At 40.7% G+C, this 20,061-nt stretch overlaps 1 protein-coding gene across 8 annotated transcripts in view; it reads right to left on the reverse strand.

Annotated features, from left to right (window-relative positions):
- Nucleotides 1-20,061, reverse strand: part of LIMCH1 (LIM and calponin homology domains 1) — a 340,048-nt gene that overhangs the window by 174,011 nt on the left and 145,976 nt on the right. For all 8 annotated transcript variants that reach the window (XM_081248348.1, XM_081248345.1, XM_081248346.1 and 5 more), the window contains exon 3: nucleotides 6,678-6,747. In XM_081248348.1, the coding sequence (XP_081104474.1) occupies nucleotides 6,678-6,747 (70 nt within the window). The remainder of the gene's footprint in view (nucleotides 1-6,677; nucleotides 6,748-20,061) is intronic.

Raw genomic sequence — 20,061 nt, forward strand, 5'->3', positions numbered from 1 at the left:
GTCAGTGACCTGTCAACCCCCTGACAAAGTACAAATCAACCTAGAAGTCTGTAGATGCACTTGAGGAATGCTGCAGTTCTTTCCTGAGTGTCACAAATATGGATGGAAGAACTGTCACGTGAAGAATATACTCACACAAAAGGCTGCATCACTACACATCTTCAAATCTACTGCTTAACATTAAAAGGATTATACACCATGATCAAGTAGGGTTTATCCCAGGAATGCAAAGATTCTTCAATATAGGCAAATCAATCAATGTGATAAACCATATTAATAAATTGAAGAATAAAAATCATATGATCATCTCAATAGATGCAGAAAAAGCTTTTGACAAAATTCAACACCCATTTATGATAAAAACCCTCTAGAAACTAGGCATAGAGGGAACTTTCCTCAACATAATAAAGGCCATATATGACAAACCCACAGCCAACATCGTCCTCAATGGTGAAAAACTGAAACCATTTCCTCTAAGATCAGGAACAAGACAAGGTTGTCCACTCTCACCATTACTATTCAACATAATTTTGGAAGTTTTAGCCACGACAATTAGAGAAGAAAAAGAAATAAAAGGAATACAGATTGGAAAAGAAGAAGTAAAACTGTCACTGTTTGCAGATGACATGATACTATACATAGAGAATCCTAAAGATGCCACCAGAAAACTACTAGAGCTAATCAATGAATTTGGTAAAGTAGCAGGATACAAAATTAATGCACAGAAATCTCTTGCATTCCTATATACTAATGATGAAAAATCTGAAAGAGAAATTAAGGAAACACTCCCATTTACCACTGCAACAAAAAGAATAAAATACCTAGGAATAAACCTACCTAAGGAGACAAAAGACCTGTATGCAGAAAACTATAAGACACTGATGAAAGAAATTAAAGATGTTACAAACAGATGGAGAGATGTACCATGTTCTTGGATTGGAAGAATCAACATTGTGAAAATGACTACACTACCCAAAGCAATCTACAGATTCAATGCAATCCCTATCAAATTACCAATGGCATTTTTCATAGAACTAGAACAGAAAATTTCACAATTGCTATGGAAACACAAATGACCCCGAATAGCCAAAGCAATCTTGAAAAAGAAAAACGGAGCTGGAGGAATCAGGCTCCCTGACTTCAGACTATACTACAAAGCTACAGTAATCAAGACAGTATGGTACTGGCACAAAAACAGAAATATAGATTAATGGAACAGTATAGAAAGCCCAGAGATAAACCCACGCACATATGGTCACCTAATTTATAACAAAGGCAGCAAAAATATACAGTGGAGAAAAGACAGCCTCTTCAATAAATGGTGCTGGGAAAACTGGACAGCTACATGTAAAAGAATCAAATTAGAACACTCCCTAACACCATACACAAAAATAAACTCAAAATGGATTAAAGGCCTAAATGTGAGGACAGACACTATAAAACTCTTAGAGGAAAACATAGGCAGAACACTCTATGACATAAATCACAGCAAGATCCTTTTGGACCCACCTCCTAGAGAAGTGGAAATAAAACCAAAAATAAACAAATGGGACCTAATGAAACTTCAAAGCTTTTGCACATCAAAGGAAAACATAAAAAAGACGAAAAGACAGCCCTCAGAATGGGAGAAAATATTTGCAAATGAAGCAACTGACAAAGGATTAATCTCCAAAATTTACAAGCAGCTCATTCACTCAATATCAAAAAAACAAACAACCCAATCCAAAAATGGGCAGAAGACTTAAATAGGCATTTCTCCAAAGAAGATATACAGACTGCCAACAAACACATGAAAGAATGCTCAACATCATTAATCATTAGAGAAATGCAAATCAAAACTACAATGAGATATCACCTCATACCAGTCAGAATGGCCATTATTAAAAAATCTAGAAACAATAAATGCTGGAGAGGGTGTGGAGAAAAGGGAACCCTCTTGCACTGTTGGTGGGAATGTAAATTGATACAGCCACTATGGAGAACAGTATGGAGGTTCCTTAAAAAACTACAAATAGAACTACCATATGACCCAGCAATCCCACTACTGGGCATATACCCTGACAAAACGATAATTCAAAAAAGTCATGTACCACAATGTTCATTGCAGCACTATGTACATTAGCCAGGACATGGAAGCAACCTAAGTGTCCATCGACAGATGAATGAATAAAGAAGATGTGGCACATATATACAATGGAATACTACTCAGCCATAAAAAGAAACGAAATTGAGTTATTTGTAGCTTACGTACATCTAACATCAAGAATATTCCCCTGTTACTACAACTACCTTAGACAAAATAGTTATCATGTAAAAGAAAATCAACACAGAGAAAACACTATTATCTAATATTCAATCTACACTCAAATTTCCCCAACCATCCCAGTAATGTCTATTATAGTTACTCTTTCTCAATCAAGGATCACACATGGCATTTGGCTGTCATATCTCCTTAGCCACCTTTCATCTGCAACAGTTGTAGGGGATGGGGATGTGTCTTTAATGACACTGACAGAATTAGGGAATGCAAGCCAGATGTTTTATGGGAATGTCCGTCAATTTGGACTTGGCTGATTGTTTCCTCAGAATTGGATTAGGCTAATTATTTTGGCAGACACTCCATCAAGGTGATGCTGTGACTTCCTAGTACATCACTAGGACACCTGATATCACTGCACCCATTAAAGGCATTGGTAAGTGTGAGCATGGACTTTTACTATTTGTGTGATCTTAAAGCTACAGTGCTTGAATGTGAATACTAAATCATTTACACACCTTGAATTTTGAACTGTTAACAATAGTTATTCAAAAGTCTTACTCCCCAAATCATACTTCAGTGCAGCTTTTATGTCTCTAATATAGTAATTCATTTTCTCATAAACCAGGAGATGCTAACTGCATTCTATAATAAAAGATCACGTGGACCATAAACACTAAAGGTTTCACAAAGGAGGTGATTTTGCATTGGGTCTTGATACATAAATAGGATTTAGTCAAGAAGAGCAGAGAGAGAGTACCATATTCATAAGAAGTGTCATGAGAAAAGGCTTCATACATGACAGTGAATAACATTTGAGGACCTATGAATTGACTGTAATAATCCAGGCAAGAGATGAGGAAGACTGGCTCTACGCCTTACCTAGTGGCCAAGGAAATGCAGACAAGTAGACAGAATGAAGAAAGTTGCCATATTCTCTGACAGCTCAACTAGGACAAGTCCATGTTTATGATGCCTTTACTGACACTGGTGGGTGTGAGTGGTCATTTAAGTCTAATTTTAATATGTTCAGTTCAAGGTGCTGGTAGGACATCCAGATGGAGCTGTCCAATACACAGAACAAGAGGCCTGGAGTTCAGGAGAAAAAACTTGGTGAGAAGTGATGACTTGGGTCATCCTGTAAAGAGTTGAGGTCATGAAAACAGACAAGAACGTGAGAGTAGAAAGGAAGCAGACAATAGATTTGAAGAGCAAACTCTGGAAGAACATTAACAGGATGGGGGAAGGGAACAGAAGGGTGGTAGTTCTGTTTCTTGTTGGGACCCCAACTAGTGCGCTGGATTTTGGAAATGTTGATCTGAAGGTAATTGGAGGAGAGGAAAAAAGAATTTGACCAGATCTGTAGATTTAGGAATCATGAGTGAATGGGCAGTAATTAACTATACATAGATAAGTATTTTTTTGGTCTAAAGATAACTCCGTTGTGTGTTTTTTTTCAACATCACCAAGAAATTAACTCAATTCTGACACTATTTACCTGGAGACAGTGTCAGATGGCCCAGGTCAAGGGCTCAGTCCCATTAAGACTGCCCCCACTTCAGATATCAGTCTCAAGTCCAGATTGGTAGCTGTGCTTCTGACTAACTAGCTATAAATCAGAGGTTCCCAAGATCCCCTCCTTGGATTTGATTAATTTGCTAGAGTGGTTCACAGAGCACAGAGAAACATTTACTTATGCTTATCAGTTTTTTGTAAAGAATATTATAAAGGATCCAGATGAACAGCCAGATGAAGAGGTATATAGGGCAGGGTATGTGGAAAGGGGCACAGAGCTTCCATGCTCTCTGGGTGCGCCACTCTCCTGGAATCTCCATGTGTTCACCGATCTGAAAACCCTCCAAACCATGTCCTTTTGGGTTTTTTATGGAGGCTTCATCACATAGGCATGATTGATTTAATCATTAGCCATGGGCAACTGATTCAACTTCCAGCCCCTCTCCCTTCCCCAGAGGTCAGTGGGGTGGGACTGAAAGTTCCAACTCTCTAATCATGAGGCTGGTACCCCTGGCAACCAGGTCCCATCCTTGGGGCTTTCCAAAAGTTGCCTCATTCAGGTGGGGCTGAAAGGAGCTTGTTATAAAGAACAAGATACTCCTTCACCTTTATAGAACTGGAGCTATTTCAGGAACTGATGACAAAAGACCAAATATTATAACAAAAGATGCTCCCATTGTTCCTATCTCTTAGGAAATTCCAAGGGTTTTAGGTGCTCTCTGCCAGAAACAGACAAAGCCCAAATATATATTGCTTATTATAAATCACAATATCACAATAACAAATGAGTAAAGAAAATATAAGTGATATAGGAGGGGGTAAGTGAGGAACTATTAGTTGGAAAAGAGCAAGAGCAAGAAAAAGGAGGAATGATGGAAAGGACAAAATGGAAAGGAAATTCAAATGAAAAAGGAAAAGAGAAGAAAGAAAAGTCAAGGATATACATGGGAGTAAATCAAGCAGAAATCCGCTGGTTTTCTTGAATCACATTGCCTGCCTGTCCCAAAGTAGAGGCAATAGGTAAAGAACAACACTTGATCTGCTGTAAGAATCCAACATAAAGTTAATGCATGAGTCTCAAACCCTTAATTTTGTAAAATTATTTACGATTCACACTTTAAATTAATGTTTCAAAAACCCTTTTCTCGGGCTTCCCTGGTGGCACAGTGGTTGAGAGTCCGCCTGCCGATGCAGGGGACACGGGTTCGTGCCCTGGTCCGGGAAGACCCCACCTGCTGAAGAGCAGCTAGGCCCGTGAGCCATGGCCGCTGAGCCTGCGCGTCCGGAGCCTGTGCTCCACAATGGGAGAGGCCACAACAGTGAGAGGCCCGCGTACCGCAAAAACAAACAAACAAAAAAACCCTTTTCTCCTTAGCTTCTGGACTGAGGGCTGTTTGTCTCTGCTCATGTGGATTTCACTGGAGCCTTCCTGACTTCATGCTGCAGGTTTTGCTCTTATAACAATAAATCCCAGACCTCCAAGGTCTGGAGATTCCACAGGCTTGGGGCCAAAGAGCCATTTGTTAGCATCATTAAAGCCGTGGCCTTAACATTTGGAAGAGATGGTTTTAGTAAAAAGTTTTAAAATAACTAATATATGTACACATTCACATATATAATATATAATATACATACATAGATTTTTAAATAAAATTATTCAAATCCATTCCTTCCAAATTTAACTATCTATCTATGTATGTATTATTTACTTGGTTACATGATTCTGACAAATGAAATTAGAAAGACTTTTATCGACTAATCACCAATGCACTACCAACCAGCATGGCAACTAAAATGCATCTGCAGAAATAGCAATTCTTACAATTTAAAAAAATCCATTTTATTCAACTCACTGAAACCATGTACCTAACTACGTCACGCCCACAGTTCTCAAACGTAATTTTTTTGTTGGTGTGCATCAAATTTCAATTAGTCATCGTGATATGACTACGAAACTGTTTAACAAATCATCAAAGGTCTAAGGATGAACCTGCTTAAATTCCTGACATTTTTCTAATTGTTTTCTGGAAGACCACATGCACAGAAGGCAGTCACGATGGAAAGACTGCGTTGTTACTAGGCCACATACGCCCTCAGCTTTCTGTGCACACATGTGTCTGTACACGTGCTCGTGCGTGTGAAGGCTCGTGTGTGAGCTCATGTGCATGCACCTTGTTCTTTCCAGAACTAAGATTTGTTTGTCTTTTGATCTTCCACCTTTTTCTTCTTACTACTACAAGGTAACGATAATTAAGAAATTACAATTAGTGTCAAGAATTATGAAACATATCAAGGCATGAAAAAAATCCTGCATCTGACTACATGTGAACATTTGAGTTTTACTGGGTTTAGATGGGTAGGTTCAGAAGACCCAGGGATTTGCTCAAACAATTCTCCAGACGACCTTAGAATCACCTGTGTCCATTATGTCTTTAGAAAGTTGGTCTACAAATGTGGTACTTAAATGCAGGTAGATTTTTAAGATTGAAAACAGCAATTTATCATGAAAGTCCTGCTCGTTCAACATGAAATTTCTTTCTCTCTACTTCTTCTCCCCTTCATTCCAAAGGAATGTAGAGAAGAACTGAAAATGAGAAAACCGTAATTACAATTGCCTTCCTCCCCTGGGGTCAGCCGAATTACCAGCCTCTCACCCCAAAACGAACCTACCTCTTTAAGAATGAATGTCATCCTTATCACTCATGGGAAAAATACAAACAAAGATTAAGATGCCATTTAGGCATAACTGCAATCTTTCATTTTTAAGTGACCTCTCAGTTTAATGGCTTCAATGCGTTCTCATTCACATGGAATATAGGAGAAAACTGTAATAAATGGCACCGTCATGACCCTTAGGTTAGAGCAAAGGAATATTGGAAGATAAATCTCAATTCTGGATACTCACCAATCCTGCAATGGGGGTTGGCAATCTATTGATCTTTTTAACAAGTCCTGGCTTTATAGCATTCAGCAACCTGTCATGAAAAAGGCAGAATGTCAAGTGAGACATAAAGCAAGATGGATCACACAAATCTCCTTTATCCGAGGCTACAACTAAATTGCTAAATAGGAAAAGCAGCGAATTTAAAGCATGTAGTAAATCTCACTAATCTATGAGCCTTCATGCATCCAAGTGAAGAGCTGTGCCAACACCAAGTTTGTCTGTGGCAGGTGAAGTTTTAGAATTTGGAAATGTTGGGGGAAAAGAAAGGATGGAGGCTGGGAGGAGCTTCAGAGGAAAGGACAAAAATGTGAGCTGGTTTGAGGCTGGGAGAGAAGTGCCTAGTTTTGAAGCCAGGTATTACTACACAGCAAGGCTCGTTCCCAATTCTCCTGGCTAAGGCAGGGGTCTCTCCAGGGATGCACTAAGTTCAGAGACCAACATCTATCTTTGCAAATGATTTGCCAAGACTAATTCTACTTCCAGACCCTCTTGCTCTTTGAGGAGCGTGGCTTGTTAAATGTGGTGAGCTTCACTTAAGAAAGGAAAGAATATGTTTAGCAGGAGGTTAACCAGTCATATCCTGAAGATTTTAAACAAGGCTGACCACAATTCCCTAGGTATAAAAGATATGTGAGCAAAACGTTTTCGGGGTAAAGGTTGAAATCACGTAAAAATGGTAATACAAGCAAAGGAATGCAAGAGAAACAACCATAACTGTTTGTCTTCAGGAAATATCAGTTCAGAGTGAAAAGAAATAAGGAAGGCAACTTGTAAAATGAAAATAGGGTTGGCATCAGGGTGATGTGGTAGAATTGTAGCATTTGCCAACTAGGTTATTCATAAAGGAATTATTGAAGGTACAGGGTTGTCGAATGGAAGCATTTATTCTTACATTAGGGAATTAGAGGCGAGAAGATCAGGTAATTTATCTCAGGACACATGGCAAGAGAAACTTAGGCAGGGGTTTAGTATAATTCAGGGGTCAGCAAACTATGAGCCATGGACCAAATCTGGCCCAATGCCTGTTTCTGTAAACAAGTTTTACTGGAACACAGCCCTGTCCATTCATTTACATACTGTTTACTGCTGCTTTTGTGCTATTACAGCAGAGCTGAGTCGTTACAACAGAGAACCTATAGCCCAAACAGCAAACAATTTTTACTATTTGGCCCTTCACCAAAAAGTCTGCCAAACTCTGTTACCATTCATGCAATCTAAGGTTATAGTAAATTCTGAAGAACCTATGCTTGATAGATTTCTTCAAACCAGTAACAAAAGATTCTTTGAAATAGTTGAATAATTAGTCTTGAATTCAGCCTGTATTTTACTTTGACACCTCTATGTATTGATATATTGAGAAATGTCACTACAATGGTTACAACAGACAGGATATTTCTGGTTTTGCACTAAGAATTGCCTGTTCTTGGTCACTTTCACTGCAATTCCAAATGCTGCCACCAAGAGGTAACACCCAGTGTAGACACAAAAAAGTAGTGCCTTTTGGCCCATTGAGAGCCAAGATGGTGCTCCTTTCATGAATGCACTTAATTTTAACCATGAATTTATAATCTTCTCAAAAAGTGCTTTTATATAGCTTATTTTGGAATTATTGGTTTTTCAAGTTAGAAAGCAACTTGTTCACTCTTCTCATTTTACAGTTTAGAAAACTGAAGCCTGACGATGATGAGCTGATTAGTGGTACAGTCAGGCCCAGCTCCCAAGATCCCTGAATCAACACATTCTCTGGCAGGGTTAACATCCCATAGCACGTGATTCAAAATAAACAGATAGATATGATGTCTCCAAAGCAGATTTTAAATGTACAAAATTCTTAACATACATTACTTTTCTCATTAGTTCTTAACAGTGTCATTTTAAATAGTATTTGTGCACAACTGTTGAAAAAGGTCCTTGCGTGGATATGACTGCCGGTTAACCCAAGCTGGCCCCAGGCAGTCGGAGGCACTTCACCCTCTCCCCTGTCCTAGGAATGTACGTTCTGTCCACTATTCCCACAGTGGGAGCCATCGTCAAGCATTCAGCCTTGAGATAGTAGTGTGCTGTTGAGACCATCTGGACTGAATATCTACTGAACCCAGTTAAAGCATCTGTATAAACTTTTAAGATTCTGGCAAGATTCTCCTCATCTTTCAGCCGCCCAAGACAAGCAATATATGTAAGTTCTCTTGCTTATTAACCCTGCCACCTACAAATCTGGAGCTATCTGCCTCTTTCTTCGGGCTCTCCTTGCCTTCCGTGTCTGGGGACCAGATTTGAATTTCATGCTGGGAAATCCTGAGGTTGCCAACCAACAGCAGTGCTGACAATTCAAAAGGAACCAAAAGGATATCCAGTAAAACTTAAGTTTCACTGTCACCAGGATCCCACGGGGCCCTAGACTATTCCCTGAAGGTAACCTTAAAGACTTCCAAAGAAAATGTATAAAGATATTTGTAATTTTTTAAAAAAAGACAGGTGTAGCATATCATATGCACTGTCCTACACCTTATTTTTCCACTTAGCAATGCATAATGGAGATTAAATAATTTACACTGCAGAGCATGCCTTATCAACACGTGTGGGCCTATGTCCCTCTTAATACCTGTGGACAAACTGATGAGGAGCTGAGAGAGGGGAGTGACAGCACTGGCTCTGAAGTCCAACTGGCTGAATCCAAAGTCCAGCTTGGTCACTCATCAGGGGAGTTAATTTGGGCAAGTCTATTAACACCAGTTTCCTCAACTGTCATAGAGAAACAATGGTAGCAATTGCATAGGTGTCAGTGAGGCTTAAATGTGACAAAATATGAGAGACGCTAGCACGGAGCCCGGTGCATAATAAGTTCTCTATAAATGGTTCTCTACATCTGTGTATAAGTATTTATATATACTAATTCAATTCACAGCATTCTAGATCAACTACTTACTCTAATACTTTTAGCTTTTTCTAATGAAATAAAATACCATTATATCAGGTCCCTGAACTTTGTTTCTAATTATCCAAAGTAAAACAAAAATAACAAATACCCTACAAAAAAATTCATAAATTAAGAATCTTTTTTAAAAGAGGTACCCATTTTGTCTTCTATATCTAAGAATTGTACTATTTTTAGTAACAATGGATCCATCAACTCCTCTTTTATACATGTTTAGATTTTTAAACAGTTTTAAATGCTTCATTATATTCATCCGTTGTAGAATTATAGTTATATAGCAGAAACCTTTCCTGTCACGTGAAGTTGTAAAAAAAATTTTAATGATAGACCTTAATTAAAAGAGCAACCAAAAAAATTACTATGATGTCTATCCAAATGTTTAACAACAAATTAAAAGATAAAAAGCCACAGTGCTCTTAAATATTTGGGATATTTTCAAGATCAAGGCAGCTGTATTTTTTCATGTAAACATTGCCCCGGTTCCATACACAGTTTACAGTACATGGCAATAAAAGATAACATTGAATTCACATTGTAGAAATGCCCACCACCTGCTTATCTTGTATTCTGTATTAAACTGAGGACATTTTTTGTATATATTAGAATCAGATAAGAAGTTCAACAAAACAGCTATGAGCATGAGTCAAGGATATTTTATTCACTTGAAATTTTATTAAAAACCACTGTTGCCCTCCTATCTATTAAAATATAAATATTTTCAATAAATATTTATTGATGACATGCTTTAAAGTAATGGTGATGATATTAATATTTTATTATTTATGAACCTTCTGAAATGCATTGTTCCCTCACTCTCCTGTCCTGCAGAGACAGGTCATGTATTCACTCTACCATTTTTATAGAAGAAAAACTTGAGCCCCAAACAGGTGTGAAGCCTTCCCCAGAGACATGCACAGCTAGTTTGCAGCCCCGTTTGGAAAGCCTACTGCAGCTTGGTGCTTTAGAAAGTCCAGCTTCAGTATGTATCATCAAAGCACAAAACAATAACAACAACAAACCACAGAAAACAAACAAAACCCAATAAAAAACTATCTAAATACAATGTGAGAATATTAACACTAGGTGGGAATAAAAGGAAAATGGAAGCGGGTGTCTGCTGGGAAATGGTCACGTTTCATCTATGGATGACATACAACATCCTCAGGAGGAATTCCAGAGAAAAGGAGGCGGTCCCTCACTTGCGGCAACTCCCCACTTAGCAGAACCCCACACCAGTTTCCCACGTGTGAGCCCCAAAACCTATAGCTAGAAGGAGAACAGTCTGCCCTCTCTGTCTGGTAACAGATTAAATTTGTACTCATCTAAAGACATTTCTGGGACGTTGGCATAATTTTAGATAACAAAAAAACACTGGTGTCATTCCACGTCTCCTGCATAAATTTACCCACAAAATAAAGATAATTTAAAAACTGGAGATTTGAGAGCTAATTAGGATGAACTGATATCCAGATATTTATTTATCCAGCAATTATTTATCAAGTGCCTGCCGTGTGTTGCACACTGCTCTAGACCCAGAAGGCAGTAGTGGAGAAGACAAATGAAGGACCTGCCCTTTAGAACTTATCTTCTTAGAACAAATGAGTATGTGGGGCAGTGGGAGGAACAGAAAATAAACCAGTAAATAAATGAGAGGAAAATTTCATATTGCATAAGCACTGGGAAGACAAGCACAGTAACCCACACGGGTGGTACTTGAATCAGGTGATCAGAAGGCTGCTCTGGGGAGGTAACATTTGGGGAAAAAATGGGAAGATACAAAAGTATTAGCCAAAGAGAGACTGGAGACAAGAGTTCCAGGCAGAATGAACAGTAAGTAGAAAGGCCTGGAGACAGGAGTGGGCTTAGTATATTCAAGGGCCAATGTGGCCAAGCAGAGTGAGTGGAAGGAGGAAACACATGACATGACAGCCAAGGTGTAAACAACGTCCAGGCTCAGGTAAGATGTCTAGATTTTTTTCTAAGTACGATGTACTTAGAAGTACATCAGATTTTTAAGATGAAGACTGAAATTATCTGATTTATAGTTTTAAAACAGCATCATAGGCAAGTAGTATTAAAACAAATTTATAACTATATATAGAAAATTTGTGCTTATTAAAAAATCATGGGTATCAGATAGATGAAGAAAACATCATAAATAACTTATAACGCTCAGCAGTGTTATCATGAAGAGAGTGTAATGAATTTGGAGGAAGTTGTCTAGGTTTTAATGGGTAAAACACACATTAGCTATGAGCTACTGGGAGGTCGCTTGATCAAAGTCTCAGTTTTCCCCTTAATAAAAATGGGGATTTTGAAAACCTAAGCTTCCATCCAGAACTGTGGTGAGGAGCCAGAGGGACAAGGTGTGCTGCTAGCATTTGGTAAATGGAAACTTGCATATTCACACTCATTTGGTATACTGAGCATGTCCCTTTTTGCTAAGTAAGTGCATTTTAGTTTCAACTTTTCCATTAGTCAGCTGCCAAAGACTAAAATAAGTTTCACTTATTTTCTGGCCACCTTTGGATAAAAAAACCTCACATAAATGAATCAAGTCAACAGATGTGCATAGCTTGCTCTCTCTATATATACATATATATATATGGTAAGAAACAACTAAAAACAGGAAGAAAAGTTTTAATCTTGGATAATCCTCAATTACAAAAAGTTAATGACACTGAAGGTAAGCAAAAAGGCATGTGTTTCTGATATGATAGAAATGAATTGGTGTCTACTAAACTCATATTCCAAATCTAAAACACACTGTGACCTATTTCAAGTAAGGCTGTCCATGTGTTCCTTTATGTACTCAACAAATATTTATTGGGCGTGCATGATGTCCTGGCCCGGAGCTGGGCACGGGGAACACAGAGTAGGACAGGGCTGACCCCAGGTCTATCCCTCACGGGGCATGCTCACTAAGAGACTTAAAACCTACAGGAAGACCAAAACTGGGCACATGTGTAGTTCATTGTCATGCTACCTAATGCATGGCCATCTTGAGTTTTTGAGAAGGTGAATTAAAGACATACTCTGCACACATTCTGTGGAATCCAATTCTTAAAAGATTAAAGATTAGATTCCTTAAAGAAACAATTGTTGAGACATCCAGGAATGAGGCTGATGTTCTGATTCAACCACAGGCTGTATTTTGTAATTCTTTTTTCTTTTTTTTTTTTTTTTTTTTGTGGTACGCGGGCCTCTCTCTGTTGTGGCCTCTCCCCTTGTGGAGCACAGGCTCCGGACGCTCAGGCTCAGCGGCCATGGCTCACGGGCCCAGCCACTCTGTGGCTTGTGGGACCTTCCCGGACCGGGGCACGAACCCATGTCCCCTGCATTGGCAGGTGGACTCTCAACCACTGCGCCACCAGGGAAGCCCTGTAATTCTTTTTAACACTTAATATCCAGCTTGTGGTAGCCTCTCAATGATTGTTTAATGGTTATGAAATACAAACTGAAGAAATCTGTGTCTATCTGTAATTTAAAAAAACCCCTCAAATCCCTATTGTGGGACAGAGGGGTTCTGTTTCATACCGACTCTTCCAACAGCTGATATAATAGCTCTTCAAGGGGCACAATACTGTGACTACTGCTACAAAAGATACAAGACCATCCAAATGTTAGGAAATATACCAATGGGCAGCTTATTTTTTTACTGGACTGTAATAAACATTAAAGGTAAAATTTTTAAAGGGTTGCAAAATCCAGCTTGCTCTATACATCATTCAATTCAGAAATTCAAGTCTAATAATTACCCTAGAGTTTGGGGGAGAGCAGAGACACCATCTAGACCTTGGACCCAGGGTTGGGAAGTTCATGCTTAATCTCATGGGAAATCACTTTATTCTTTGCAACAAGAGATTACATCATCATCTCATTTAGCTTGGTTTGCACAGCTGCAATAGGCAACTATGATCACAAAATTACCTACTTTGTGTCCCTTTTCATTTGGCTCAAGAGTGTTTTCCTATGCAGTTTCCTTGATAACTTTCTGGTTTGACGCTGTACCCTGGACAAAGGTGTGTGCACTTTCATTTAATCTAACATGGCAACTGTTTTTGAACCTAAGCAAGAGATCAATTTAATCTTGACTACAAACCTGTTACAGATGTCATTTTTAGAGATTTCTTTTTAGAGTTGCCTTGGCAAAAGCAGGCAAGTTAATAAACCTTTTCTGAGGTCAAGAAAAAATTGACTAAAACGTGGGGGAAAGTGAAACCTGAACCAAAGGGGAGTTTCATTTGAACAAAATAGTGATGGAATGCAAATTGCCGTCATTAATATCTACCAAATGTTTGTGGGGTGCTATGCCTTGTCAAGACTGTGTGAAGTATAGGTCTATTGAAGCCACTTGCCTTTAACATAACTAAAGAAGAGATCATAAGGATTTTAGAAGGTCTTTGTAGACTTGAAATTCCAAGAAATTGGGCCTAACTGTGAATTCTAGGGCTCAATGGTGCTGTTACTATCTTAATACACCTCCCAAGGCAGCAGCTGCTCCCCAAACTCAGCTCCTTTCTCCCCTAGACACACAGCTAGGCTACCTCTCTCAGCCTCTTTTGAAGTTTTCTGTAGTAATATAACAGAGTTCTGGCCAATGGAGTGTGGGCAGAGTAACATATGTCATACCTACGCCTGTCCCTAAAGCCTCCCCCAAGCAATTCTCCATTCCCTCTCTTGCCTCCCCCCATTCACTAGTTAGATGTCAGCACCAGGGAAGACTTTCGAAATCACATGTTGAGGATGGAGTCTCTGTTAGCTGGGGTCCCTGAACAACGACCGGGAGCAGTCATCTCCACCCTTTCTTGCTGCCAAAACTGAGCTACACGAGAGTGAGAAGTACATTTTCATTGCATTAAACCACTGAGAGTTAGGAGTTTATTAGTTACAGCAGCCAGCATTACCCTAACTATTAAAGCTCTCCAGGAGGTCTTTTCTCATTAAAAAGGGACCTTACTTGGCCAACCTGTACCCAAGAAAATCCTGTCCTGAAATGCAAAATTAAACACCTGGGCACATCCTTTCCCCTGGGTCTTGTTGGGAGGCAGCAGGATGCAGAAGAGTTAAAATTCGGGTCACTGTAAGCAAATGGACCCATTTTTATTTTCCTACATTTGCTAGGGGTAAAAAGTCTTCTTGCCTATCGCTTCTGCTCTTAATACTAAAACAAAAAAAAAAACCCCAAAAGCAAACCCAAAAACCCAACCGTAATGAAATAATCTATAAACATGAAAGGGAAACTCCAGCAATTATCTGAATATCTTGGAGTCCTTTTGATTCATTTTCAACGTCTCTCACAGTCTCACCTTTGCATACCATCCTTGCTGTCTAGAAATTACAGAATTTTTGGATTAGAAAAGGCCTAAAAATCAATTAAAAATCTAGGAAAGGAAACTGTCACCAGGCACATATCTGAGATCAGAGATCCTAAGTGGTAGAGTTAGGATTACAAACTCAGGTTCCTACACCGAGAAGAGTGCTTTACATCTTGCATTTCAATAACTAATCTTTAGCCACCAGTCTCTACTATCTTAATCAATCTGCCCAATGCACCCAAACCGACCCCATCTAAACCCTGGCTTTGGCCATGTTGCTTCCTTCCTCCAATGACTCCCAGGCTCCTGAGTGCCCACAGGATGCCCTCCAAATGCCTTCAGCTGGTAATCAAGCCCCTTCACGCCCAAGCTGCCTTTCCCACTGTGCCTCCCACTCAAGGTCCTCCCCACTTTTATAAGCTATAAGTTTAAGATGGCACATGTGATCAGTGAACCGTGAAAGCTGGCAATACGTGAAGAGAGTTTAGTGTAACCAAATAAAATGGAGACTGAAGTTACACCGACACAGGCAATGATACATGTAATCATCATCGTGCTATGTAGTAACTATGTATAATTGAGTGTAATTAGTATTTCTTTTGCACAGCTAAAACCTGGTACTGCTGGGTTTACTGTCAGGAGGGTGGGAGAAAACTTGGAATGTGAAATTGCTGGGATGCAGCTCGGAAAGGCAGCCAGTTCCTTGCTCTCCATACTTCTTCAGCAAGAAGTGCTCAGAACCAAGAGTTCCAGGATTGAGACCCATAAAATCCCAACAGAAATAGGAACCTCCAGAGACAGAAAGACCTGAGGTGCAAATCCCAACTTTGCAACTCACTAGGCAAGTTATTTAAGTATTCAACATTGAGTCTCAGTTTCCTCCTCTGAAAAATGAGCACAATAATACTTATTGGTCATGGCATGAGAGTGTGAAATAATGCGTGTAATACATTTGGCACAGGCCTGGTGTACAGTGTGCACTTCATAAATGGAAGTTATTAACATCTCCTCCCTGCCGCCCTGCCATCCCCTTCCCCCGGCTCCCAAGCAGGTTTGGACCCCAGCCCTGCCCACAAGTGGAAATCTGATGTGTTAACTGTTGGCTCACTTCTGCTCCCAAGCATCCTGTCTGTGGCTAAAGCTAGGCTGGGAGTTGGGAGAGATGAAAGCACAGAAGTGAGGGAATGAGATAATGTTAGTCCTTTTGGAGGGCAGGCTTGCAAAGGCATGGCTGCTAACACTAGGAATGGGGAGGAAGGAAGGGAGAAAGCAGCAAAGCAAAGGCAGTAAGCAGTCCAAGGACAATCTTGGCGGCACTACAGCCGTGTCCACAGCTGCCTCTGGCCCTGCTTCACTGCCAAAGCCTAGCTATCCTTTAACTCTTGCCAAGGTTCCTGTCCCCCCATCTCACTTGCTGTCCTGAGGGTGATGGGGAAAAGGCAAGTACTGAAGAGGCCCTTTGCTATCCTGGAAAGGGGAGGTCAGCTCCTAATGTGGCTAGTTATAATTCTGCATCAATTTCCTATTCATTCCACATGTTGTTATCAAACACCCCACACCAGGTGCCAAGCTAAGCCCAAACCCCACCAGGAGACTGGGTTCTACAGTGGGCCCGACACTAATGCCGATGTGATATGGGTTACATAAGACGTTCCCCCCATAGAACACTAGTCTATGGGGAAATAGTTCCCAAGTTCTAAATGAGTGACTAGGAAAAGAACTTTGGAAACATAGCATGTACATAGTAGGGTGGTAAATTAAGGATAGACATAGCAAGACAAGTGTAGGAAGCATTTCTGCTTCTCCCCGGGAAGCATGACATTTTTTTCAAATATTCGTGTTTGGTGCACAGCAGAAAGTAATCAAAAGTCTCCACTGCCAACAGATGTAACTTCCTAAAAAACAACCTAATCTCATTGAATCTCCTCTGAATAGAGACCATGCTGGCTGTCTACTGCTCACTGGATGCTGTTTAAACTCCTTAACATGCTATTCCAGGTCTTGTGCAAATGGACCTGATACCTACCTTTCCTCTCTGGCCTGCCCCATTTCATCCTAGGCTCTGGCCACAGTTCCTTCCTTGAGCGTGCAAAACTCCTTCATATGGCTGAGCACTTTCACAAGCTTGCTGCTCCCGCTGTCTGACCTGCCTTTCCCACAGGCCTCCCCTCTTTCTTTATCCCCTTCATATGAAGAGGGAAGTCTATTTCTGCATGGTTAACTTTAGAAAGGAATCATTTATAAACTGGGTCCTTGGTGGGCTATTTAAGAAAAGGTCCTCTCCTGTGGGTAACCGAAGGGAAACATTTAGAATGGCATGCTTGAGGCAAGAATTTTGCACACTTCACTGTGGGAGGCCAGCGCACCCAACCTGATAGCCCAGTAGAGACAATCAAAAAATGGATTATTAAGGAAATACAATTAGGGAGCTACTAAATCCTCTCAAATACAAGCAAAGCCTAATCCAGCAGGTAAGCCCACAGGCAGCCAGTGGGATAGGCCGGTTTCTCCTCTGCCACACAAGCAGCCCATATTTAAACCTGTTGTTATATATACATATTTTTAAGTCAATTGATCATTCCAATAAATGTGTGATAAATTTGTTCAGGAAGAAAGAGATTAAGCCTGTGATTTCCATGAGCATAAGTTTAATATTTTTCAAGGCACAGATTGATAGGGTGAAGGAAATCACATTTTGAGGGAAGTGGTTCCTGAACGATAAATATGCTAAAATAAGTTTCAAACAGTTTTGGAAGCGTGAAAACAAAACATACTTGCCATATATATTAAGAGAAAAGAAGTTGCGACAAGGATTATATACTTTGAAACGGAAAAATTATTTGCAAAGGTAGATGAGCTTGAGAACGTTTCAGATGCACACAAAAGTCCCCCCTCCCACGAGTAGATTCTTGTAATTGATACTAGTGCACAGTTTGAACGGGAACAGTTGAATCCCCCCCTACACGCTGTGCTGAGTCCCTCTTTTAAATAGAAACCAAGGGCTGTTTATTTGGTGAGGATTCAAAGAAAAAAATAAAAAGGCAATACTGGAAGTCCATTTTGCTCATCATGAATCCTACAAATTCTCCTTCCACATCCTTCATCCGTTTTCATCTTTCCTGACAGAAGACTGTCAGGGATACTCAGTTCTTGCCTAAGTCCCTACCTAGGCCATGCCAATCTTCAAACAAAAAGCAGCTTTTCACTGGAGATCTTTACTAAAAGAGTGGGTTGAAATGTCCTTACTTGAACCTAAAAGCTTAATGAGTCTTGGTGCCAAAGAGCTGGGGACAGGCCAAGTCAGTGAGGCCAGCTGTGATTTGGCAGAAAGACAAGAGAGAACCCTACATAGGAGGCCTATCAAATTCTTAACCAGTCCACTAAGGCCAAAATCAGTAAGGGAAAAAGGACCCAAGTTTGCTGAGATTTAAGTGAGCATCTGGGTTAGAGAAAGAGCTCTAGATGAAGAGCCGGAAGACACTGTGCTCTACAACCTGGGGTCTCCATCTCAACATCAACAAGGGGGTGGTGGGATGATCTGATCCGGGTTGTTCACCTACTGTAGTTACAGAGAGGATAAAATAAGGGAAGGGTTTGTGAATACTGAACAAGGTAATGGTGATTGGAAGACACCAGTCTGGAATCGCCAACCACTGGGGTGACCATGCACGCACACACACACCGATGCACATGTGCATACATACATACATACGTACCTACATGGAAGATCCTACATGCCGTGGAGCGGCTGGGCCCGTGAGCCATGACCACTGAGCCTGCGCCTCTGGAGCCTGTGCTCCGCAACGGGAGAGGCCACAACAGTGAGAGGCCCACATACGGCAAAAAAAAAAAAAGTCTCCAGTGCCTCCCTCTACCAGTGAGACAGGACTTTTTGGAGCTGACCTCTGCCAGGGCCATGCAATACAAGTGACCTCCAGCTCCTTAGAAGTCTTCTTAGCTCCCTTGGTTTCCATGACACCACGCGCCCTGGGTTTCCTCTCATCTCTCTGATAGCCTCTCTGTGAGCTTCTCTTTCTCTCATCTCTGACCAGGGAGAAGAATTCCTCAAACTGGGACCTTGTTCTGCTGCTCTTTCTTGATGTGATGTTTCCCTTAGAGAGACTGTCATATATCACAGCTTAACCTGTCCACCAATGGCTGGCAAGTCCAATTTGAATAAGTTAAATCCATCATGTCACCCCTAAGTTCTGCCTTTGTCCCCAGTAGCCTACAGGACTCTGCCTGAGTGGACTGTCTGTACCCTAAACTCAGTCTGCCCAAACTGAAATCATGACCTCTCCCACCAAATAAAGGACCCCTTCCAACTTGCAGCAAGGGCCTGCTTGTCATTAACAACTGAAATGCTGAAGTGATTTTTTAGTCTTTTCTTTCATTCGTCTATCCCTATACCCTACCAAGTCCTGTTGATCTCTTTTAAATTCCTCTTGTTTTCATTGCTCTGGAGATCACACCCAAAACTCCTTTTGTGGTTTCAAGGCCCCGTGCAATCTTTTTTTTTTTTTGAGGTACGCGGGCCTCTCACTGTTGTGGCCTCTCTCGTTGCGGAGCATAGGCTCTGGACGCGCAGGCTCAGCGGCCATGGTTCACGGGCCTAGCCCCTCCGCGGCATGTGGGATCTTCCCGGACCGGGGCACGAACCTGTGTCCCCTGCATCGGCAGGCGGACTCTCAGCCACTGCGCCACCAGGGAAGCCCGCCCTGTGCAATCTTGATCCTGCCTACTTCTCTTCTTCATCCATCCTCATCTCATATCATTGTCCTCACTGTTTTCTACATTTTCACCAAGTAAGTCTTCTTGCAACTCCTCTAGTACATGGAGCTTCTATCTTAAGAATCTCAAACATGTTATTCTCTCAGCTAGAACATGTTTCCTCCCTCCTTTCACCTCTCTTCCCTCTTTCTGGGCCAATTTCTGCTCTTCATTCAGGTCTCTACCTACATGTCACTTCCTCAAGGAACTCTGAGGTTAACATAACACATGGGGTCAGGATTTAGATTCCAGATCTGATCAGGGTGCCCCTGTTACACGATGTTATGGCATAGTTTACTAGTGTCTATAGTAACTTACCACA

The sequence above is a fragment of the Mesoplodon bidens genome, assembly GCF_964165515.1.
Source record: "Mesoplodon bidens genome assembly, chromosome: 1".
In the NCBI taxonomy this organism is placed as follows: Eukaryota; Metazoa; Chordata; class Mammalia; order Artiodactyla; family Ziphiidae; genus Mesoplodon; species Mesoplodon bidens.